A 26435-nucleotide genomic window follows, 5' to 3' on the forward strand; every position below is an offset into this window, starting at 1 on the left:
AAGCACAAGGGGAATTCCGGCTGATTCATCATTTGTCTTGGCCGGAAGGGACTTCGGTCAATGACTTCATTGCCCAAGAGGACTCTAAGGTAATTTACGCATCAGTTGATGATGCGATAAAGTTAGTTTTGAAGTGTGGCAGGATGGCGGAATTGGCAAAATGCGACATTCAATCAGCTTTTAGACTGCTCCCTATTCACCCGGCAGATTCTGACCTCTTGGGCATGCAGCTGGATGGCAACATATACGTGGACAGGGTGCTGCCCATGGGCTGCTCGATATCATGTGCCCTTTTCGAGACTTTCAGCACCTTTTTACAATGGGTTTTTGTAAGGGCGAGCGGCCATAGGTGGGTGACGCATTACTTTGATGATTTCTTATTCATAGGGCCAGCGGCATCCGGGGCATGTGGGCGGGCCCTGGATGCTTTTAAAAAGCTGACACAACAGGCAGGTGTGCCTTTGGCCCCAGAGAAAACAGAAGGCCCAGTGCAGAGGCTAACCTTTTTGGGCATTGAACTGGACACACAAAATTTGGTCGCCAGGTTGCCAGAGGCAAAGGTGAGGGAAATGCTAGATTGCTTAGAGGAAGTGCGCGTTTTGCGTAAGATGGATCTGAGAACTGCTCAGAGGCTGTTAGGTTATCTTAACTTTGCGTGCAGGGTAGTTAGGGGAGGTAGAACTTTTTGTAGGCGTTTGGGACTTTCCATGTCGGGTGCTGTGCTCCCGCACCACAGGATACGAGTATCATTGTCATTACGAGAAGACATTAGAGTGTGGGAGATCTTTCTGAGACATTTCAATGGAGTGCCTATGTCTTTTGGAGAGTCGGACACGGTATGGCAAATACAAATTTTTTCAGACGCAGCAGGAGCGTCAGGTTTTGGTTTGTATTGGGATGGGAGGTGGTGTGCGGAGGAATGGCCGGCATCTTGGATGCAGCAAGGGAGAAGCATTGCTTTTTTGGAGTTTTTTCCTCTTTTAGTTGCACTGGCAGTGTGGGGTCAAGAATTGGCGAACAGGACCGTGATTTTTCAGATAGACAATATGGCAGTGGTAGAATTGGTCAATAGGCAGAGAGCAAGGGACCTCAGAGTTTTGCGCTTGTTGCGCCAGTTCATGCTGTTATGCCTGTCATTGAATGTTATTTTTAAAGCTGCACATATACCGGGGAATTACAACGAGATTGCAGACTCACTATCTCGTTCACAGTGGCGGCGTTTCCGCGAATTGGCACCTGGAGCGGATCGGAACAAGACTGTGGTCCCGGCAGACATCTGGGAATGGGGGGGCATGATGATCACGGGGCTGGTGGAGATGACATTAGCAGTATCTACGCGGCATAATTACAGAATGGCATGGTTGGAATTTCAATCTTTTGAACGGTTTTGGGGCAATTTTTGGGCACAAAGCCTGCCAATGCTGGAAGCCAGAACTAGACGTTTCATGCTGTTTTTGATCGGGGAGGGCCTATCTCCAGCTACCATTGGGGGGAAATTGGCTGGTGTGTCGTTCTATGGCAAATTGTTTTTTGGCTATGATCCAGCGCGTAACGACTTATTGGGGAAAATGCTGAGGGGATGGAGCAAAGTTAGAGCGAGCGGAGATAAGCCAGCCAGGGAGCCCATTACGTTTGAAATGTTGGTAGAGATGTTACAGGTGTTGCCAGTTTGTTGTAGGGATGAGTATGAGGTGGGCTTGTTTAGGTTATGTATGTTGTGGATGTTCTTTGGCGCTTTTAGAGTATCGGAGTTGTTGGGGGTGGGTAAAGAAATCGGGGTAAGGAGAAAAGAGGTATATGTGCATAGAGACAGGTTGGGGATATGGTTAAGACGGTCAAAAACTGACCAACTGGGAAAAGGCAAATGGATATGGTTGGGGAAAGGGGGTGTGGTTTTAGCTTGCCCGTTTGAGGAATGGTTCAGTTTCAAAGACAGACGGCCAAGGGCAGGTGAAACAGGCGTTTTCATGCATGCATCAGGAAAGAAACTAACGAGTTACCAACTTTTACAAGTTATGAGAATGACACTTGGAAGGATAGGGCGGCGTGCAGGTGATTACGGAACGCACTCTTTTAGGATTGGCGCGGCAACAGAGGCGGCACATTTGGGATGGGATTGGGCTAAGATCAAGGCCATAGGGAGATGGAAGTCGAGGTGCTGCGAAAGATATGTTAGGCCGTGAAGAATACGGTACTGACAGAGGAGGGAAAATAGGGGAGTGAAGGGGTTTTTTTTTGTCTTGTATATCCAGGCAGTTGTTATAATGTTTTTTCTTTATAGGTTGCGTGGCTGGGCCAGAGAAGGGGAAGATGACGACATGGTTGGTCGGCCATTCATTTGTACATTGGGCGGCGAAATTCGCAGAGAAGCAGGTGTACGGCAGATCATTGGGACTGCCCAGCAGAAACCATGAAGTGCGCTGGTGGGGCAAGAGTGGTATGAGGTGGGGGAGCCTGCTTCCATTTATTACGAGTAACTTGCCGCATTGGGGGTGTCCAGATTTGTTATTGGTACACCTGGGGGAGAATGATCTGGTGAAGCTATCGGGGCTCACATTGATTCAAATGATGCAGAGGGATCTGGAACTTTTAAAACACAAACTGTGTGGAACATGCTTGATCTGGACGGAATTTGTGCCAAGAAGGGCTTGGAGAGGGGCTATCAATCATGGAGCCATTGAGCGGGCTCGAAAAAAATATTGAACAGAGCTATGAGGGTTTTCTGCTGGGCCCAGGGGATCAAAGTGCTGAGACACAGGGACATAAAAGAACAAGAAAAAGAATTGTTTTGTGATGATGGGGTACATTTATCACAACTGGGCAATGTGTATTATATTACGGAATTGAGATTGATGTTAGAAAGTGCATGGGGTACAAATTTGTGTACCAAGGAATAAGAGAGGGTGGGGCAGCGAAACGCCTCACGGGTTTCACTGGTTGGCAGGAGATGGGGAAGGGTGGAGAGCCAGGTGCGGGCTTGTCCACCCTTCCAGGGGGAAAAACAAGGATTTGAAGGATCAGAGCGGGGAGGGGTAGGCTACAGGCAGGGAAGGCATGGGAAGAATAAGGGAGTAGATATGGTAGGGAAATTGAAGGGAGATATTTTAAGGAGGAAATAAAGGAAAAGGAATTGTTTAAGTTAAAGTCTGTTAAAGGAATATAGTCAAGTTTTGTGTAATGATGTTAAAAACCTGTTCTAATAAATGACCTTTTACACCAACAAGAGTGTCACGCCTGTATGTCCCGATGGAGGGGCCCGCGGAGAGGAAGAGACGCAGTCTAGTCTCTCTCCGCTGGCATTTTCGGGAAAGGGAAGTGGCGCGCAAGTCGCCTCATTGGTAGGAAGGTAGGTGGGGTGGGTCTTTAGGTAGGCTATAAAAGGGGGGTGGAGGTTGGGGTCGGCCTCTTTACCGCGCCGACGTTTAGGTAGGAAGGGGTTTCCTGATTTAGGACCACCCACCCACCCAGCTTAGGTAGACAGAAGGAGGAGATCGTAGGTAGGCAGGAGGGGGTAAGTAGGTGCGGTTAATAGTCATTTAGGACAGGTGAATTCGGAAGGTTGGCAGGAGATGGGGGAGGGTGGAGAGCCAGGTGCGGGCTTGTCCACCCTTCCAGGGGGAAAAACAAGGATTTGAAGGATCAGAGCGGGGAGGGGTAGGCTACAGGCAGGGAAGGCATGGGAAGAATAGGGGAGTAGATATGGTAGGGAAATTGAAGGGAGATATTTTAAGGAGGAAATAAAGGAAAAGGAATTGTTTAAGTTAAAGTCTGTTAAAGGAATATAGTCAAGTTTTGTGTAATGATGTTAAAAACCTGTTCTAATAAATGACCTTTTACACCAACAAGAGTGTCACGCCTGTATGTCCCGAAGGAAACTGTTGAAGCAGTTGTAGGAGCTGCTCACGCTTTTTCTCCAGGGCTGTCATCAGGATCTCGGGAGAACTCTGCCCTGCGTTGTGTTCTGAGGCGCCAGACACGCGCAGGCCTGCTTTCGTCACTTCCAGGAAACTGAATAAGTGCAGGGATATTAAAAACGGAGGCATCTGCGCCATTGGAGAATACAAGATAAACGGGGAATGAGGAGAAAATGAGAGTTTGGTTAGTAGGGCACGGGAATGAAGGAGGAACAGTCGTGCATCCTCAACTGCACCCTCTGGAGTGAATCTTTTCTGCAACCAGGAGGGTGTTCTGTGCATATGGCTCTCGAAAGAAAGAAATAATAAGTAAAACATTCAGCATCGTTTTTTGTAAGGATCCGTTTTCCACAGCATCAGAGTGGTGTGAAAAGTTCGGCTTGCACGACATTATGCTTTAAACATTCAGGCTTTAGCTTCACACCCTTGCTTTATCACGTGACACGTGGGCCGCCCTTCTCACGGAAGGTATAGTAAAATATTTATGTAATTTACATCAAGTCTGATGAACAAAAGTACCATGACACAACGTTAAATTGTGTTTTTGCTTATTCCTGTTCAAAGGATGCATGCAATCTCATACCCGCATGAGGTGTTGTTAGCCGCCCTGTCCCTCTTAGTGTGCCCCCTCTACATCTGGGAGCTTATTTGTAACAACCTGAAGATATCTAAACGTAGACTTTATCCAGCACTTTGGCACAACCCTGGATTTCTTAGTTTCTCTCACGATGGCTTTGGGAATCAGTGGTCTGGCACACAACTACATAGCATAGGCCTGTTTTTCGACAGTAATATATTTAAATAATTTGGTGTCCTCTCCTCTCAATTCTCAGTACCAACCACAGGCTTCTTTAAGTACTTGCAGATGCAGAAGGTTTTATTATATTTATTTATTTAGTTATTTTTTTGCAACAAATCAACAGCAGAGGTAATCCACTTTTGTGTATGCCTGTGTTACATTTATTTACTTTCACTGTTGGTAAAGACATTATCCACCTTGTTTATCAGCTCCTAATAAACGATCAGGACGATAATTTAGAACATTTGGCTGAACGTTGGACTGTTGAATTGGATGCGCCATCTAAGCCTATTTACTAGTGAAGGATTCATTTCCAGCATCTCTAATTGTTACAAGTGAATAAACATTTTCCGGTTAAAAGATGCGATTCTGGTTGCTTTCGATGGCTTGACCCACACACTACCCACATTTGTATTAACAGTAGGGCAATCCAGAATTATTGCACCCAGGTTTTCTAAGAAATTAGCAAACTGATTAACATTAATATTTTTCCAGTAACTGTTTTACTTGGATCAGTGCAGACAGCTCTCTCACATAGTACTGAGTTAGTAATGGTGGTGATCGACTCAGCCAGGTTATTAATAGCCCACAGATGGCTGGAAAACAATCCCCGACTGTTAAGCAATGGCGGTTTAAATTTCTATATATCACTGGTTTGGAGATGAGCATCTTAGACCCTGATGTGCGTTGTAAGAAGCGGAGACGTTTGGGTGCCTACGGCTAGTTTTAGTACATCACAGCTCAGATAGGTAAATTTGGGTGGGGCAGAGAAGAAATGAAGGAAAGCCAAATAAAGGGAGTAATATTATTGTATGGACCAACATGTCACTTGACTGATTTGTGAAATGATTGCCGTATGTCTGTTTATTTTTGTATTTGTGATTACACTCTGGTTACAAGAAATTAAAAAAAAAAAACACTAACGGCTGAGGTAAATAAATGAGCGGGAAGAAAATAGAGAACATGTTGTTCTGAAGGGAAAAGTTCTGTAGGGAATTGTTTATAATTCTTGCATCTACTCCAACTGGTGCAGTGATGGTACCACAACTAGTGATTTAGAGTTGTTGCCATTGATTCAACTTGGCGACTAACCCCTGATGTTCTTCGGTTCTGCAGATTGAAGATGCAAGTAAAGCAGCAGGAAAGTTGCTGGCGGGGGATGAGATCATCAGCATTAATGATGTGGAACTCTCCGGAATGAGACAGGAGGCCATCTGCCTAGTGAAGGGCTCACACAAGACGTTGAAGATGATTGTGAAGAGGTAAGATGTGGCTATAACATTGTCACTGCAAACATTTGCACACAAGCAGACAGTCTCTCTCCTATTAAAATCGATCGGGACTACGGAGTGAACACTAACATCAGAAGATGAGTGTTGATGGTGTTTCTTTGTTTAAAAACAGTGTATGTCATATGTTTATCACTTGGCGGTGAGTGATAGATTTCTTCAAGTTTTCTCCCAACTTTTTTGCCAACTAAACAGCTTCATGGTTCTCAGCAATGCGAGTTACAGCACAGCAGGGGACCTACATCTCCTGCACACTCATGTTTTTTATTATCTGTATACTTGGCAGAGCCCTAATCTCTGATTTATCTTTCAGTGCCTCCCACATTTCGATAGGGGGTCTGTATTATCTTACAGTCTAGCATACGTATTTATACTTAGAGGCCGTGGTTCGCCATACCAACTTTTCTATCAATCGTGCGTGATGTCCCTTTGATTCATGGCAAATACTGTGCCCTATAATATTGCATGGTTTCAAAGCCAGCCTTTGATATCATGTTAATCATTTTCATTCACAATCCAGGACTTGGACACTGAGACAGGTCTATGAACATCTAATGAATGTACTGTTGTGTACAGGGGCAGTGATACCAGGCGATGTAACGCAGCTGTATCAAGACTTTGAAATTGCAACTTCTTCTGTCAAGCAGAAGGAGCCAGGAGGGAAGATGGTTTGGTTTTGAAGGACACATTTTTGATGGCCGCAAAGCAGCAAAGACACTGATGTTGGGTTACCTGTGTAAGAATGCAAATGTGTCTCTAAAGTGTGTAAAAATTCATCAAATTACCACCCGCAATACTTCAAACCGATACCAGAAATTGGTGAGATTGGGGTGAAAGAATATTTCACTCAGTAGGTGTTATGTACCTGCAAGCAGTGGTCTTTACTTAGATTTAAGACCATGTTTATCAGTCTGCAAGGTATCTTTGCCAGGACTCATTACTTCCCACTGATGTCACTGAAGGTGGACAGTGAGAATGAGGCAGCGTGGGGTTCATGGGGCCCCATGCAGGAGGTGCCAAGTAGTGCACATTGGACCTCACTGCTAGTGGCTGTGGTGATCACAAAGCAGGTGAGATGGTGGCACCAGCAGGAAAGCAACACCCTGCAAATGGTTAACAGAAAGTGTGACTGAAGAGCGTGACTAGGGACAGTAAACAAGGACTGACTGCGTAGTAAGAAAAAGAAAGGGAGACTGAATACAACAAAGAAGGTGAAGGCGCGATTATGGAAGAGGAGAGAGCAACAGGTGAATATGGGAAGGGGCCATGGAAGATCGAGCAACCAGGGGCTAAAAGAAAAGCAGAAGATTCGGGTTTGTGTACGGAGTAACACAGAGAGTAGAGTGTGGCAGGCACACTGGGCTTAGGAGAGACATGCTGGGGAACGAGAGTTCAACCAACAGAATGAAAAGGGGAAAGGGCAGCACTTGAGAGGACTGTCCTGGAGAAGCAGTGCTGGTGGAGACAAGTTGTGACTTAGTAGGAACATTTATCTTTAACAACCTAGCCTCACTGGGGTTCGCAACAAAGGTCTCTGTAGTTGTGATTTACTTTGCCCTAAGCAAAGAGAATCCTTTTATAGTTATTCTCTTAACACGGTTTCTCGAGAACAAGCACTGCTCTTGGAATATAGGTATTTAAACTCTTTTACGTCGCACATATAGCCTCGAGTTAGAGAATCAACAGGCGAACTATAAATGTAGTGTTTTGCATGTAACCGTGTTATATGTACAGCTGAGATTTCTCAGATTTGATATATGCAAATAAGCAACGCAGAGCCACTAGGTATCCAATGCAAATACACATTTGAATGCGTGCTCCAACTTTTTCTACAAGTTGGACAAGAAAAAGCACACTTGAGTAGGTATCTCCAAAACCCTATTTTTTTGTCTTAACCGTGACTGTTCAAAGAAATGATGAACAACGAATAACTAGCGGGCAACATTTTACTCACATGAAAACAAATTAAAAGAATGAAAAATTGGGCCCAGCAGACACACATGGCTCAGGGTAGAAACCAGTATAAGTCGAGCCTTTAAACCAAATTCCCACCAATGTGCTGATGTTTGTTCTTAAGCTTGCACGCCCGCGAGATGGAAATCAGATGGTATTTGCATGCTGTTTGTACAGTGGGTTGCACCTAATGACTATTTTAGTAAAGTGTAATATTGGCTCAAGGCGGAAAACAGTGAAACGTCCATGACCAGTTCTCCTGATGGGTGTTAATCAGTATTAGATAAAAGGGCATGCAGTGACGTCTGTCCTTGGCCTTCTGGTACCACTGACGACATGATGGCCTTGTAATGTCTGAGTATCCTCGTGAGAATTGCATGTAGATAGTCTTTGGGTGGATTTTGAGGTTATTTGATGACATGCTATTACAGGTGCACATAATTTCTGGATTGCGCAGGCCTTAAAGTATTGCGTGCCACTGCTTCAAGTGCAGCATCATCTTCAGTATGCTGAGGTCCGGTAGTGCAGTAATAAATTCGAACTGAGCCCAATCGCATCTACAGGGACCATGTCTGAGAAAATGGCTTCAGTCACTTAGATGGAACAGCTTGTTAAAACAAAATCTCTGCAAGTTAGTGGAAATTGCCAATTCCTAATGTGAGTTGACAGCATATCAGAGGAGAATTGGCATATTATTGTTATGAAGTTCAGATCACTTACTTGTGCCCAACTTCCGCAACCTATAGATGATGTGTTAGTTTTATTGGTTGATATTTATGTCCTGAGAAGAGCATCTGTTATTTAAGAAGATATCCAGCTCTGGCAAGATGGGGGCGTGGCTAACCACCCAAGATGGCGGTCGTCTGATTGCGGAGCTCCCAGTCCGGGCCCACCAAACTCAATAAATCAGTGCTAAATCGGGGCCATCCATGGATGAGGGACCGATATTTGCCCTTGAGTGATAGCCAAGCGCCCACTGAAACAGCGACAGGGTCCCGGTCAATACTGTGCTGGCGCCACTGAGCCTAACGAGTGGAGAGACGAGATTGGACGAGGCGGCTGTCGGGCCGGAGGCGTGTTGCGGTGAGTGCGGGCGTGAAGGTGGCACAGTAGGGATCGGTGCTGGACGCAGCGGTCTGGGCAACGGCACGGTTACCACTGTCGTTTCCGGGTGCCTGAACTCCCCCCTTCTCCTGTGAGGCGCTGTGTGGGACGAAGCGCAGAACCTGGTGCGGGCACAACTGGGACTGGTGCGGAGCTTGGCCTAGCGAGAGGAGAGACGAGACTGGATGGGATGGGCATTGAACCGGCGACGTGCTCCGGTGAGTGAGGGATGTGACGGCGATACAGCCGTGATTGGTGCTGGAGCGGGAACCTGGGCTGCAGCCTCCATCGACTCCAGATACCGGGATCCTCCCCTCCCACCTCCTCTTGTGATGTGCTGTGCAGAACGAAGCATAGAATAGAGATAGCATGCGAGGATCAAAAAACACTGGCGTCCTCAACTGCTGAAGAGTATAACAGGAGAACAAACACAGAGATCTATCTCTAATTCTATGAGTGGCAAAAGTCTCGCATCACACACCACAGCGCGACCAACAACATGAGAGGGCTATGAGACTGGAACCAGGCAGTGACTGAAACACTGCCAACGACTACCTTCTACCAAGAGATTTCCTACCGAGGATGCAAGTATATAGCTGAGGCTGTGAGGATAGAAACCTCATTCGGAGAAGGCCCCTCATTGACTTGACTGTGGGATCTGAGGTGCCGACCTACTAGATTGGCCGCACTACGTAAACATCTTGAGGGTGTGGAGACGCCGGCCTCCGGGAGCCCAGTGCCAGCTACAGCAACAGAAGGCCCAATGGATAAACCTGATGTCATTTTACAAGAAATCAGTGAATCATGGCTGGCGAAAGAACAAAGACCGGGCTCTATCACAATGGAACTGAGTATCCTGAAAGATGATTAAAAACAATTCACGGACAGAATAAAACAGACAGAAACAAACGTCGCTAATATCCTCCCTGCCCACAAGGAAAATAAAAATGCTATTGAACACTTGCAACAACAAGTAGAAGCCTTGCAGAAAAGAGTAGAAGACGCAGAACGGAGATAACGATGCAATAATGTCCGCATTGTCGGCCTCCCGGAGGGGAAAGGTCGGGACCCCACACAATATGTGGAAGACTGGCTGAAAACGATAGCAATGGACGGATTATCAGCCCACTTCACAATAGAGAGAGCGCATCGAATACCTGGTAGGAGGCCCCCCCAGGGGCACGACCGCACCCCTTGATTGCCCGGGTACTGAACTACAGAGATCGTGATACCCTGTTACAAGTGGCGAGAGAAATGAACCCCATCATCGTAGATAATACTCGAGTCTCCCTGTACCCAGACTACACACTGGCAGTCCAAAGACGTAGAGCTTCTTTCCAATCCGTAAAAAATTGGCTCCGGGCGGAGGGACTACCATATGCCCTACTATTTCCAGCCCGATTACGAATCACACATAATCAAAAAGCACATTTCTTTGAAACACCTGATTTAGTACGCAACTGGCTAGACATGACTTCCCACATCTAGGGCCCGGGAGCCAAAGTGATGCCCTACCATCCCGACAGATCCACCATCCCCCCAAAGACAAGCGAAATCGACAACATTCAACACGAAAAAAAAATGGGCCCAAAGTTGTCGCAGGCACTGAAGGGTCAGAATGATGCAGTTCAGTCAGCATACTCCATACAAACAGCAGATTCCTCTCCTCCTGGCGTTGCCTCCTCGGTGGATAGCACCGTCGCGTCCGACTCAGAGGGAAGCCTGGCATTATTCCTCTCCATTACCCCACAGACAGCGCAGGAACTCTAGTGAATAGCCTGAGCGGAATTGAGCCCCTAAAGGTCCTCTCCAAGTGCTGCAGTACAAGACGTGTGAACAATCGCAAAATGCCTGCACAGACCGGGTAGCAACTTAGAATGATCAGTTCTAACATAGACAAATCATACCCTCGCCAGAACGCTGACTGCCACAAGATGAAGGGACTTCCAGCGAGGATCGAACTCGAAAGTACACAGATTAAAAATCCTCCTCCTTGGTAGTGGATGTGTCCCCATCTCCTGTGGGGATCACATATCTCTCTTCTAAGTGGCGGGCCCGGCCGATCGATCTCTGTGATCCCTGTCTCACACAGGAAAATCCATTAACCATAGACGAGAACTACTAAACCCACATCTTGTACAACCCCCATTGTGCAGGCTTATCTGATCGTTTGCATAATAATGGTTATAAGCTGATTAGGTTTTTATTGTGTAAAAGTTTGGCAGAGTCTGTTTTGGGTTTGCCTAGTATTGGGTTTAGTTGGAGGAACTGTTTATTATTTCAAAGTTTTGACATCAACAAACACATCATACATAATACATCTGGGGGGCAGCAGCCTGGCATGGACTGGAAGAGGGATTAATCTGTTAATGCTCCATAATGTTGTCGATACGTGATTACAATATTATTACTTGGAATGTACGTGGAATGGGATCTATCCACAAACGGCATAGAATACTGGACCAATTGAATCACCGTAAAACACACATAGCTTAATTACAGGAAACACATCTCACCACTCATGAGGCGGCGAAACTCCGCAAAAAATGGCGGGGCAACTGCTACACACATCATACTCTGCATTTGCTTGTGGAGCGGCTCTGTGGTTACGGGCTGGGGTCTCCTTTGAAGTACTGGATACAAAGATAGATGAAGAAGGCAGGTACACTCCGACCAGAAGTAACTTGGATGGGAAACCTGTAGTGCTGGGTAGTATATATGCCCCAAATAATGGCTAGAACGCCTATCGATGGTACTCACACAGTGGGTGCACATCCCCTGGATATCAGGTGGGGAGTTTAATGCAGTGCTAGACACCACCCTAGACTGCTCCATCCCCCCTCCATCAGGCGCTAATGCACAAAGACAAGCCGAAGCACTGCGAAATTGGTTGCAAGGCTGGGCACTTACAGATATATGGCGGGCCAGGAATGTAGGGATGAGAGAGTATTCCTTTTATTCCCACCCACACAGAGTACACATGAGACTTGATAGTGTTTTATGCACCACTACACTGCAGGTGCAGATGACCCATGCTACATACTTAGGGAAAACACTATCGGATCATAACCCATTAGAATTGACTATGATGTGGGGGAGGATATCGACACCGATCCCAACATGGCGTCTACAACCATCACTACTAGAGGATACAGTGTTGAAAGAGGAAATGGTCTGGGTAATAACTAATTTCTTCACCGACAACACTGGTACTGTGTCCTCTCCATTGGTGGAATGGGAGGCGTTCAAAGTGGTGATAAGAGGAGCAATGATAGGAGCAATGACAGGAGCGCAGATGGTAATACCAGGGGAGCTAAAACAGGTAGAAGACAGACTGGGGCCCCTAGAGAAAGAGGCAGTGTTGCAACCCCCCCAAGCTCAGCAGTTACAAGAAGCCAGGGCCGAACACGCAGAGTTACTCGAACGACTACGAAAAGTAGACTATGCAAAATACAAGGAACGTACACACAGTGAGGGGGATGGAGCGGTTGCTCTCTTGGCGCGCCTTATAAAAGAAGAGCCATTCCCCACTCCCATTTTACACATTAATGCACCACAGCAAACTAATATAACTACTCAATTAGAGATCAAAATGGCATTTCGAGACTACTACATAACCCTATATTCCGCACCACCAATACTAGATTAAGTACACCTTAGCTCCTTCATATCTGACATTGAGCTACCGACACTTAATGACGCAGCCAAGCAAATCCTGGGAGCGCAGATAACACAGGGGGAGATACATAAGGCCATTAAAGATATGGCGTGTAATAAATCACTATGGTCGGATGGACTACCGTCTGAATTCTATTCTTTGTATAGCTCAAAACTAGCCCCTCAACTGGAAAAATTATACCATGCCTCATTGACGGTAGGATACCTCCCAGATTCTACAAAAAGCAATAGTGACCTCACTGTTAAAACCTGGAAAGACTGCAACAGATATATCGTCCTATAGACCCTTATCTTTACTGAACACAGAATATAAAATACTAGCAAAAATATTAGCGCAAAGACTCCTTAGCTTTATAGGCAACTTGATCGATACAGACCAATGCAGATTCATACCATCTCGTAATACCTCCTTAAATATACGCCGGTTACATCATGTGATAGACTCTGCCAGAGAGAGATACCCTCAAGCGGGCTGTCTCTCCTTGGATCTCCGTCAAGCATTTGACAACTTCAACTGGGACTATATGTTTGAGGTGTTGAATCGATTTGGGCTTCCCCATGAATATATACGCTGGGTCCGACTGCTTTATGCTGCTCCTACGGCAAGAGAGCGCACAGGGCAGAATATTTCAAACTCCTATCATATTCATAGGGGTACTAGACAAGGATGCCCATTGTCTCCCCTGCTGTTTGTCTTAGCGGTGGAACCTTTGGCACACCGATTGCGACGAGATGGCGAGTCCTGGGGAATTGATGTAGGGAGAACAATGCACTCTATATCACTATATGCCGACAACATTATCTTATATGTGAGAAACCTTGGCCACAGCCTGGGTACTGCTTTGCAGATATTTCACGATTTTGCACCACTGTCAGGGCTGGTCATAAATTATGACAAGTCCATAGCATTCTACTTCTGTGATTCTGATATAGGAGACACAGTGGACTTTGGTGATAGGCGACTGCTAGTAGCTGCAGACACTTTTCGATACCTAGGTATACAGATTTATCGAACCCCACTAGACCTGTTAGAGGGCAACTTACGGAGAGCGATGACCTCCCTCAAGCCACAGATTCAGTTCTGGATAACATTACCAATATCCATCGCGGGCCGACTAGCGCTGGCCAAGATGGTGATGCTACCACGTATCCTGTACTTCTTTATGAATCTACCTGTGAAAGTTCCTGAGATCTACTTTAAAGCACTACATTCTATGTTGCTCGAACTTATTTGGCGGAGGGGAAGGTGCCGAATTGGCTTGCCAAAGCTGTAAGTGCCGGTAGACCGGGGGGCATGACTGCACCTAACTTTAAAGCCTAATGTGTGACAAACCAACTGCAATGGCTCGCATACTGGCTGGCCGGACAAAACTTGCAGGAAATAGAGTTCACCCATGCAGTGTTAGATAGGGGCTGTCTCCACTCCCTGATATGTCCTGGGTCCCGTTCCCCTGAGAGAATGTCACTTTTACTACAAGTGGCTTTGCAATACTGGAAACTTGTGCTTAAATATACAGCTGGCGCGGTTCCCTACCCCCCTAATAACCCACTGTTGGGACTACCTGTAAATGCTGGAACATTAACCCAAAGCAGAATACAAAGATGGGCACAGGAAGGAGTGGACACAATTGGGACGCTATTCAAAGACCATCACTTACTTACACATATGGATTTCATACATGAACACAACCTGCCAACCTCATTATTCCTACTGCATGAAATATACTACATTACGTAAAGAACCATTGGGCCCCCGATGGCATAGAACCCCCCCCCACGCATGACCTTATACATACTATGTATACCATAGGACATGGGAAACACTTAATAAAATGGCTTTACCGGGGACTTAGAATACACTTACTGCAACCCTTGACAGGTCTAGAAAAATTAAGTGGGAGATGGACGTGGGTAAAGAGTTATCGGACAAAGAGTGGTCTTCAATGCTAGAATACCCTAGTCAGTTATCCTAAAACACAAGATTTAAGTTTATACAATATGCTATACTACATAGAGCGTATCTCACACCACGTAAGCTACATATACTATACCCCGCATTACCATCAAAATGTCCCAGATGCGGGGTAGAAGAGGCAGAACTACTACACATGCTCTGGAGCTGTCCTAATATCTCCCAGTACTGGAATGGGGTGGGTACCATCCTGGAGAATGTAACAGGAAGCAATGTTTGGAGAACAGCAGAGATGTGCCTGCTTCGGTTGTTTCCCCTCACAAGAAAAAGGAGAGTGCCCTCTCGGTTAGCAGACTTGGCACTCTTATTGGCAAAACACCTACTGACCAGGCGCTGGAAGGCCACACAGGCCCCCTATGTGGCGCAATGGGGTATGGAAGTGTTGGAATGGGGCATGGCTGAGAGTGCCGCCCTCAGAAGGGAGGAGAGTAGAGAACTGAGAAGGTTACCTATGGCTATAAACTGTGATGAGATGTTGGACATTTTTAAATCAACATGTGAGGCGGAGGGGGTCCAGTTGCAAGTGTAGAGTTGCCTGTGCTGAACTACTATGTTCGACAAGGCCTAGCTGCCGCTGCTGATGACTTGCTAATAGCAGAAATATGACATTGAAGTAGTGCTGTTAGGCACAGATATTTGATAGGATCTCTTCCAAAATAGAATTGAACAGTGACCATGCGTTGACGGCAAACGGCTAAATTATGACACGCCACTGCTAAGTTTCCCCTATGAGAGCGAGATGTAAAGTTGGAAAACGGAGAGAGGGGAGGAGTGTTCATTGTTATGTGTTAAAAAGTATTAAACAGAACACAATCTCACCTGGTGAACTACAATATACCAAATATGTACTATTTATCCATATGTTTTTCAAGAATGAACATTGGCGTAGAATTTGGATACAGGATTATATAGCTGAACTATACAATATAATACTGTGTCACCGAGATAATAATGCTATGTATTATGTACTATGAAAAATGTTATTCTGAAATATATTGTGAAAGCTACTGTATGACTCATACCGAAATCAATAAAAATGTGTTTAAAAAAAAAAGCCAGCTCTGGCAAGGGTGCTGCGCAGTAACAGTCAGTCCTTCTCTGCTAAAAGGAACACAGGCAGTCCTCCACAGTTTGCAAGTAGAATGTGTTTAATTGGTCATGAACACAAAGCACCCCCCCCCTTCCGTCCCTTGACAACCAGGTCTTTTTCAAGGCAAAAAAAATAATTTACAAATTGTGACCAAGTAATTCCTCATATAAGTTCAGGTAGAACAGACTGTGTTTAGTCATGTGACTTGTGTAACTCAAATTCGTAATGTATGTTTAATACAGTGTCAAAACCCCTTTCAGAGGGCCATAGGACAGGCAGGGGCTTCTGGGCCTCTGCATGAGGACTAGTGTGGGCCCTTTGCTCCTGCTGTCGTGGGGCCTGACCTACTATGGATCCTTATTAACTAGGCCAAGTATTGCCTCTTTCAGCACTTGACTCTCATTGGTAGTGCAGGTTGAGCAGTCCATACAGAGGCACAAGATTCAAAGTACAAACCGTAACAGCAATAAAGTGATTGTCCAGTCTAGTACCTGCTTGTTTGAAAAAAGTAGTATTTAAAGAAAAGCATACAAAGCATAGAGGCAAAACACTAAATAATATTCAAAGTCTCTCTTGTGTGTTCCTGTGGCTATTGTTGGGCCCCCTGCCCCTTTCTAGTGAGACTAGTTATTCCCCATTAGATATTAGATCTGACTTCAGATGTCGCCCACACTAGTCCCATGCAGCAAAGTCTAAGTTTGGCCTTAAGAGTCAATCTCAGCAGTGCTACACTGTAAGTTCTTGCGAGTCCCCTACCTGCCTGCCAATCTCAAGTAGTCTTACCTGCCCGGATGGCAGCTGGAGAGTGTGGGAGGACTGTGGTGTATCTCTGTGGACTCCTGTCTCCCAGTGCTGAGGATCAGGAAGAAGTCTTTCCCCAATGACATATCACGCCCCCTAGGCTCTGGACGACCCGCGTGTCAAACATCCTTTAGCAACGACTGTCCCCCCAGTATTACCTTCTGGCACAAAGGGGTTAGTAACAACTTTTTTTACACAGAGCCAGCTATACATGTGGGACACCTGGCATACGGGGTTCTCTGGCTCGATACGAGGATGACAGCCCTTACTTCACAGTAGCCCCCTCCTAGCACATGGGGGTCATTGGCATAATTCATGCGTCAGTCCCCACCAGGCTGGGCATCTCACACTTTGCTCACCAGGATTCCCTCGGCAGAATCTCTGCTGGGCCTCGCTCCCTCCAGGTGCTCCCCTCCACCTCACAGGGTCAACTGGTCTTAGCAGTAGACAGAATGCTGGTTCCCCAGGCTCAGGGCAGGTGATCTTGACTTCCTGTGTGATGGTCCCGCGCTCTGCAGGAAGACTAGTATACTTTGTTCCCTAGTTATGGGTCCTAAAGCTGGAGGTCTTGGTGATCTTATCCCCTGGTGAACAATGCTGTTGAACAAAACGGGGGAGTCCTGGTCCCACCTTTATAGTCCAAACCCAGACACAAATGATATTTACTGCCTGTTCCTTTGAAACTTGGGTTGTGGGTGTCACCTCCTTCGAAATGCTCTCTTCTCTGCCCTGTCCTTTTTCAAAAAGGGCCGTTTGCCACAGCAGGAGAGGCTAAAGTATTGATAGACCCACAACACCTAACGGAGTAACCGGAGATCACACCTGGCTATCAGCCTCCACTACAATATGCCTCATAAAGGTTCAGAGGCCTAAACCTTCCCCTCTTCCTTTCTTTCCTGATCTTACAGTGCCAATTCTGCTTACTCTATAACAATGTATAGCTCGGTTGCAGTGTTCTCTCTGCCTGATTAGTTGGCAGGAATAGCTAAACAGTGTGTTCTGTTCTCTTTTTTTCCATGAAGCTTTCAAAGTCAGAAATATCATAGACTTTTATATGTGGCCCTATCAGGGGCAAAAGGTGCATTTGCTAATGAAAACTTAGAGGTGCCAGTTCCTTCTGATCCCATCTACCAACTGTGTCTAGACCCCACTTAGGGCCAGATGTAGCAACCGTTTTGCATGTCGCAAACTGCGAAAAACGCAGTTTGCGACATGCAAAACGGCCATTGCGATGCAGAGTCACATTTTGCGAGTCGGTACCGACTCGCAAAATGTGATTCCGACTTGCAAATAGGAAGGGGTGTTCCCTTCCTATTTGCGACCTCATCGCGATGCTGAGTTGCTTTGTGACCGCGAAAGCGGTCGCAAACCAACTCGCAGTTACCATCCACTTGAAGTGGGTGGTAACACATTCCCAAATGGGAAGGGGTCCCAATGGGACCCCTTCCCCTTTGTGAATGTCGCTGAAAATATTTTTTCAGAGCAGGCAGTGGTCCTATGGACCACTGCCTGCTCTGAAAAAAAACGAAACCAAATGGTTTCGGAAGTTTTTCTTTTTGCAACTCGTTTTCCTTTAAGGAAAACGGACTGCAAAAAGAAAAAAAACTGCTTTATTAAAAAAGCAGTCACAGACATGGAGGTCTGCTGTCTACAGCAGGCCACCATCCCTGTGAGTGCATGGACTCGCTATGGGGTCGCAAAATGCGACCCACCTCATTAATATTCATGAGGTGGGTCTTTGCGACCCCATAGCGAGTCGCAGAAGGTGTCTGAGACACCTTTCTGCATTAAATTTTGCGAGTTGCAAATTGCGAGTCGGTATGACTCGCAATTTGCAAGTCGCAAAATGTTCCCTTCCTACATCTGGCCCTTAGTGAATGACAGTTGCATATTGACTGTGCAGTCATTAACTTGTTTTGCATCCTATTTGTTTTGACAGATTGCTGTTTAGCATATGTATATATTTGATGCAAGAATGGGTTTGGGGTCGAGAATCCACGTGGGAGGCAGCTCATCAAAGGGAGGTCCTTAGATAGATTTTCCCAGGATTTGATGTTTTGGGCCCAACTTCCCAACAATAATTTCACTGACAGGAGGGCTGTGGATGTAATATCAAACCAAGCCTCGCGTCTAGCAAGTATGATTGTGGAATCCATTATTTCAAAGATTGACAACAAGTCCAACAGAAGGAAAAGTGCTCACTATTCATGTTCTTTAAGATTGATTCGAATTTTCCTCACTACTGTGAGGGCATATTCTGTGGGTTGCAATACACGTTATCAGTGTTTTTGTCTAAAGAGACTCTGCTAATCTTTATTTGGTTAGTCTGTGGATGTTTGAATGTATGTCATGCTCTTAGACATTTTGTTGCAGACCGTTTGTGTGTATGTAGGTGCATGAATTTAGAATGTGTATTGTATATGAGTGAGAATTTATATCAGTGTTTTGTGTTTGTGTGGATCTATGGATGTGTACATTTCGAATGAATAGGTTATGTTGGTTCTCTGCTGAAACAGCATTAATGTCCAAGTGTATTGTCAAAGCATTTCAGCAGTTGCTGAAGTGTATTGAGAAGCTGTGGATTTCCCAGGACAGAGAAAAGAATGGGGTGTCCCACAATGATGTGCTGTGCTCATGCCTCCACTCTCATCAAGTTTTACAACCAGTCCTAGCTTACTCAGTCTTCTTGGTGGTGCTGGAAGACAATTGGGAATGTATGGAGTGCCAAGCAAACATTTGTAGCGGGAAGGTAGATTGTGGAGCGGGGGGGGGGGGGGGCAAGAGTGAGCAGAGCTTGGAGACAGGTGAACAAGGAATGCAAGTTATTGACACTCTTGGTCTATACATCTCTGTCTCACCTTTTTGTATCATTCTCTGTTTCTGTGCCTTTAACTCTTCTCCATGCCTCTGATCTCTCTTTCAACCCTGTGCTTCTTTGCTGTTTCTCTTGCGTTGTACTTTTTGATTGGTCCTGGTAGTACAACACATAATAGCATTCTATTAACTGGGTTCTTTGGTATATCCCCTCACTCTAAAAAGCAGGGTTGCCTACAGCGGGCCGCCTACTAAAAGTCAAACAAAAATTAAAAGAATCTCTCTGGTTGAGCTTGCACAATCTGGAACTAAATCTTAGGTAGATTTGATATTCATTAATGCAACAGAAAAAGAGAATGACATGATTTTTGGGCAGGGATCAGAATACTAAGGTTTGCAATGAACGCTGTACCCCTCACAGTTTACCCTGATAACTATCGACAGGTTAACCCTGCTAAAAAAATTCCAAGAGAAAAACATGTAGTAAATGCCAATACATTGAGAATTATTAATGAACTACCCCAATTCTGCCTGTAGTTTCTCATTTTTCAAAGGAAAACTCCGAATGGGAGCTATTTAGAGCACCTGGTCAATAAAGCACACCTCAGAGCTTGTATTTACCAGGTGCAAATAAACAGCTTACACTTTCTATGCTCCCTTGTAAATAGGGGGGCAATGAGGGAAGCCTTCTCGGCGCGCCCCACAAAACTTTAGAACAAGGCTCACCTTTTCAGTCAGACTTGGCCGCTGTCTCCTGCAGGTCAGAAAAGATCTCAGACTCCACCTATTGACACAAGGCCTCCCTCGTAGCTGCTGGTAGGAGACACCTAACTTCTCGCGAATTAGCACAGAAGTCTCAAACCCTAAAAAAACATATACATAGCCACACTAATCTCAAGCATCCTCGAGGCACGTGTACCTCAGCTGTATCAAGGCGACCCATCACCACCTAGTCCTTATAAAACATTGTGGCTAATAAATCATCTTCTCCTTTTATGTCAAATACTCCCAGGTGTGTCCTGTACTTTGTTTATTAGTATCAGTAAAAACATTTCCACTCGGTATAAACTTACATAAAATAAATTCAATAAATCAGTTTGCTGCCGATAGACACGCTGTGGTGGCAGTGCGCCATTAGGTGAAGTTGGACTAAGATGTAAAAATAACCACGAGGAAGAGTTCTTGAAGTGAGGTTGTGAAAACGGTTCCCACATAGCAGTGCATACGCGTAGGTTTCACATGTGTGAATCCAAAGAGGAACACAGTTTGAATAAAGTACGCGCGCGACTCAAACTTTCAGTCACATGATGTGAAATAAGCAGAGCAGTACAGCCGAGGAGAGAGAGAAGTTCTGTAAACTTACTGACAATAAACGTTTCAAGGTACGGTGCAAACCAGTTACGGATGTCATTGTTTTTCCTCTCAGTCGGAACTGGTTTCGGTCAGAAGAGAAAGCGCCGCTCTCTGTCTCCTCTTAATTGTCTCTTTGTTCGCCAAGTTTACATAGTTTCATGTCGGCTCGACGCACCAAACAAATGAGCTCAACCTGCGTTATGTGTGCGGGTTAGAGGCACGTGGTCTGGGCTCACCACACCGTGCGCAAACTTTCTTTGGCAGAGGTCCGTCAAGGATGCCTCTGAACTACACAGCACGTGCGGATGAATGCCTGAGGCCTCCATTGCGGTGCTTTCATACATTCTCCTTTTGCAACGTGTGACCGAGCAGGTGGCATGGCAAGGTTGGAGTGGAACCTAATGCAAGCAATAATTAAATGCCCCCCTCCTCCCCCACCCAATATCCCACCTCGGATTGTTAAAAAATATAATTGGAGTTCAGAGGGCCCATCACAACATACAGCCCCGGTGCCACTGCAACTGCTGCACATTGCTAGTTTGCCTCCTGGGCAGGGCTGCTGCTTTGTATTTTACTCTGTATTTCAAATAGATCGAAGTTCCTTATTTTTAAAGGCCTGTTATGGACGTAGCCACGCCGTTCCGCACTACCATGAGATATTAATTCGTAAGCATGCTCCCTGCACCTGGGTAAGGCCGTGGCGAGGCACAGGCCGCGCGGGATCCCCACCTGCGACACCCTTTGGCGAGGGTGTCTCTGCCCGTGCCATGCTAGCACAGAGGCCGAGAGCAGCCTCCGCAGACGGGCTCCAGCAGAGGTTTTCTCAGGTGCCCGCTGACCTCCCGTGTCATTTTCTTGCAGGGAGCCGGGTATCCCAGACAGTGGCATAGCACTGGAAGTGTTTCGAGTGTCGTTTCGGTTTCACTGTTGACATTCAGAGTATTTCGGGAGCCTCTCATTACCTTTATTGTTGACCCGATGTAATTCCTGCCTTGGTTACCACCCTGCCTAATTATGTGTTGGGCTCATTTATAGTTTCCCGTATTTTAATAATTAGTTCGTCTGTCGGCCATTTATATTTTTTCAGATTTGCCATTTGAAAGAAAAGGATTGTTTTTCACATAATATGGTGCCAACGTACACATACGTTGTAGTTATCGCTTTTACCAACGTTTTTACTTTTTTCATTTAAATTCTTTTTAAAGGATCCATTGCCAAGAGGGTTCGGTTATTTAGTGTACATCACCGTATTTCTAGGTAGTCTAACAGATGTGAAATGTTCATAGACATTTCTAACAAGAGCACTAACTTTGTTCTCGAAAGTCGAGGCTTCCCAAATCAGTGTGCGCTTCTGCATAAAGATAAATACGGGCACAAAATAAAGTCCATTATCTAAATTCCAAATTGTAACCAGAAGGACGTGTTCTAATACCCCGGCTTTGCCCTCTTAACCAAGTGAGCCAGAACACCTAATCCTTAAATGACAACATTGGAAGCAGAAACGATGCTGTTGGGAGACTGTGCTCTGCAAACAACACCCCCACACACATCTATGGGTAAAAGGACTATACTACTGGATCATATAGAACTTTGAAAGTATCTACTGTAATATAAGCTGCTTCCTAGCTAGGTTGGCTCTATGTATATATCAACACATACATAACAATAAACTCTTGAAATTAATTTTCTTATTGGAAGTGTAATGACGTCACAACATCCAGTAATAAGGAAGTGACTGTAATCGCGACTTGTGACGTCGCAGATCCTCCCATGAGAACGCCTTTTATACCCATCTTCCAACTGCACGTATGCCTGTGGTGGGCATGTTGCTGTGCGCTCTCACAGTGTAAAACTGGCGGTGAGCATCATCCTTACAAGCCCTTATTGGTCTTTTCTAAGAGAGAGCAGGCACAGTCTGTTGATAGACATAGTGCTACTTTATAGCAGGCTTGGACCCCGCCCATTGTTTGCCGTTGGTTGGCTTTATTTCAATCAGTCAGTCAATCACTACGTTTATTTCAGATACTAGATCCATAAAGCAATAATAAAACATACGTGGAGTTAGCCATCTAACAGCTTGGTTACCGTATACATTAAAATAGATGCAGCACTTAAGTAAGCTTTCCTGCATTAAAACATCGTATAAAGTGCTTTCGTGCAATTCAAGCAGAAAAAACATAAACATAAATCTAAAAGTATCCACTTTATATCTAAAACCCATAGAGTTAAAAATATAACTATTAATTAAGATTCACACCAAAACAGGGATCAGGACCTAGGTCCCTCATATCAGTCCACACACGACCCTTACGGAGAAGCCAGGCGGCATGGAGACATTCGGCAACAACAATAACAACTACTTCACTGGTATCAGCATGCAAAAGTCTTAATGCCAGGTACATATTGTCTAAAGCCCAGGAGCTGACACACTGGTTTAATCCATTTCCCACACGAGGATGTGTAAGATTTGCAAAAGAGTACAACAAGCTGCAGTGTTTCAGGCTCTGATTTACAAGACTGGCACCTGCTGTTGCTACAACTCATTCCTGCCCATTTTCCACAGAAACTTTATGAAGGTAAAATGCCATATCTAAATTTGAGATGGAGCTGCTCGGCTAAGCGTCCAGGGGATCGTGCCAAGGAGCGATTCATTTCGACTCCTCGTCAGGGGCAGCAAGCGCTATATAAAAATAATAAATATGTATTTATTAGTTTATGATCTAACAACTTATCAGTAGACTGCCCGACTTGACTCTTCTTAATTCCTCCTCCCTAACATATGCTCTAAATTTCCCGTTAATTAGTGTTCTAGAGACTAGATTTACTGCATCAGGAGATTGATTCCCATAGGGAGGGCAGGCCAATTTTATAAGGCATAGTTTTAATTTAGGCTAGCAAGGGGAATCTTCATATGACCACTAAGCCTTAAAAGCTCCTGTAAAGAAAGCTTATAGACGTCCAGTTCCTCTGTAGACCATAGTCTATGCCAGTACAATAACGGTCTTATCATCCCAGCATGGTCGATCGGATGAATTCCCTTTTCCAGAATTTGAGGGTGCCTCAATGAGTTCTGCGGAGGTTAAGTATCATCCTTATGAACCTATTTTCGACCATAAAATTTCGTCAACCTTCCCATTTCCACATTGCTCAGATCTGTACAGTGCAGAGCTTTTTACCTTTACATTATAAATCTCTACCACTGGGGTCAAAATAGTCACCTGCAATTTATTCAACATTCTAGTCACAGCTCCTGACTCCTGCTATAATTTTAAAATACTCTTACTAATCTGGAGGGACTAGTTTAACATTTTCGACAGGCTGACTCCCACATATACAGATTTCTATACACATTTGAGGGGAACCCCCAGGCCATGATCAGGGACCTTACATCTTTATAGGGATCGAAGGCAATGAGCTTGGTCTTAGAAGATTTTAATTCCAGCCCCCTATCACTGCAAAAAGTTAAACAGCAATCTACTATAGCGTGCAGACCACAAAAAGTTTTACATATAAAAAGAGTGTCATCTGCAAACAGGAAGATAGGAATTTTAAAAGTCCCCAGTTTCGGGTCATCATTACCAGGGAAGTGTAGGAATTTTACTAAATCATTGAGATATCATGAATAACGTTGAGGCCAAAACACACCCTTGACGGGCTCCCAACTCGATCTCAATAGGGGCAGTTAAATCTCCTTTGTTTCTGTATCTAACATGGGCATAGTTACAGGTATGAAGTCTTATTAAAATCATCAAAAGGCAATCAGGAACCTCAATTTGTCTCAACACTTCTCAAAGTGTTGCCCTGTGAATCAAATCAAAAGCAGATTTCAAATCAACAATTACCATAAGCAAGTGCCCCTTATTCATCAGTACAGTTTTCCAGTAGAGGTTACAAAAATAAAATATTTGGCCGACTGTGCTGATTTGTTTTTACCAGAAGCCTGTCTGCAGGTCCGACAGGATACAGTTATCACAAGCCCTCCCAGACAGGTCCCCTAATATTAAACAACAAAATAATTTCTGTGAACCATCAATCAAACTGATAGGCCTATAATTCTGAAGATATTGCCGAAAGTCCTCTTAAAATAAAATGCCAACAATATCAGCATTCTTCCATGAACTAGGTGTAGGACCACTTTCCAAATTAGAACGGAATAGAAAATAGAATAATGTGCCCCTGATCAGAGGTTCCTCTGCATAGAAATCCCCAGGAATACAGTCAGGATCGGGGGTGTTCCATGGAACTTTTGGTTTTTAATACTTCAAGGATTTCTTTGAGCGCGAATTCCAGAGCATTAGATATTAAATTAGGAGATAAAGACCCTTATATTAAGACTTTTTCCTGGGGGAGACTCCAGTGTGCATACATGGTCTTAAAATGCTCCACCCTCACCTTCAATTAGAGATGATAGTCACTACCGGATATAGTTTGGTGGCTACCATGAGACACTATCCCCCTAAATGATTTGCTGTCTCCTTACCTGAGTGCTGCCATCAAATCATTCCATACATCATTTTGCCATTTAAATTTATCCCTGGTCGTAGCACCTTTGTATGCTCTTCTGGCCGAAGGAATCTCATCTTGGTTCCTAGCTTTAATTTGCCTGAGTAAGTCTGTATTGGCCAACCTGCATTAGTTATTATACCAGGAATGTTTATTTAAATTCAGATTACTACTACATCCCCTCATGAGAAGTAACTGAAGTCTATTAGGCAGCCCCTCATGTAGGTTGAGAATTAACTTTAGATCAAAGCTGTTGACCCCAAATTGTTTCATATCTTCCAGTGTATCTGCAATCATATAGTACATTTTTGCTAGTAAATTCGGATCCTTAGTCTCAGATGCCCATCTTAAGGCCTGCTTACTATTATTGGGACATACATCTCCCGGGAGCTTAGATTTGTCATGCACAAGATGTTTGCCCACATGCTTTCCTAAGGTTAGCTTAAGTGCATTATAACTACTATTGTGACAATCTATGACCACAACACAGGTATCGGAGGTGGGAGATGAGCAGTTGCAGAACGTGGCCATGCGGACAGGTAGCAAGAATGGCAAGTGAGGTAGGGAGGGTGAGGGGAAAAGCACACCAGCGAGAAAGAGAAACTCGAAGTACACAAGGGAGACAGCTGGAAAGACACACACTGTGGTAGTAGGACACAAGTAATGGGTCCATGTTCCATGGGAGGGACAGACACCTGAAGAGGACAGAAAACCCAAGAAAGCAGACAAATAAGAAGTAAATGTCCAGAGGCTTTGCCATCTCTGCCCACTCACCCACCATTGTCTGTGTGCTTCCTGTACTTCCCTGTGCACTGTACGCCACAGCTGAAAATCATTGCTAAACCATTAGGTCTAATAGGTGCGACCTATTGGCATGGCCAGTGTTTGTTTTGTTTTATGCTTTTGCAGTGAAAGGAAAATGTCCCGCAAGCTCATTTTTTGTGGCCTGACTCTGGCAAGACCATTCTTATGCTCGGGGACACACCAGCAAGAAATAATACAAGCATTGGCAGCACCATTAGGTCGGGCTTTTTGTAGAGGAACTATTTGGTAATAGTTGAGCAGCTTCCTGTGTGTTATCTCCAGCTGTTCACAAAGATATTCCAACAACAAAGCAGTGTTTGTACCTCAAAAGTATGGAAGCTGGGCGTAGAGCCTTTTTGCT

General features: G+C 45.0%; 1 protein-coding gene across 5 annotated transcripts in view; it reads left to right on the forward strand.

Moving 5' to 3' along the window:
• The window catches only part of SHROOM2 (shroom family member 2), a 675938-nt gene that overhangs the window by 242464 nt on the left and 407039 nt on the right, over positions 1–26435 (forward strand). For 4 of the 5 annotated variants that reach the window (XM_069205145.1, XM_069205146.1, XM_069205152.1 and 1 more), the window contains exon 2: positions 5830–5975. The exons of the other annotated variant lie outside the window; for it this stretch is intronic. In XM_069205145.1, coding sequence (XP_069061246.1) covers positions 5830–5975 — 146 coding nt within the window. The remainder of the gene's footprint in view (positions 1–5829; positions 5976–26435) is intronic. 5 annotated transcript variants of the gene reach the window in all.

Source organism: Pleurodeles waltl, chromosome 8 (assembly GCF_031143425.1).
Source record: "Pleurodeles waltl isolate 20211129_DDA chromosome 8, aPleWal1.hap1.20221129, whole genome shotgun sequence".
NCBI lineage: Eukaryota > Metazoa > Chordata > Amphibia > Caudata > Salamandridae > Pleurodeles > Pleurodeles waltl.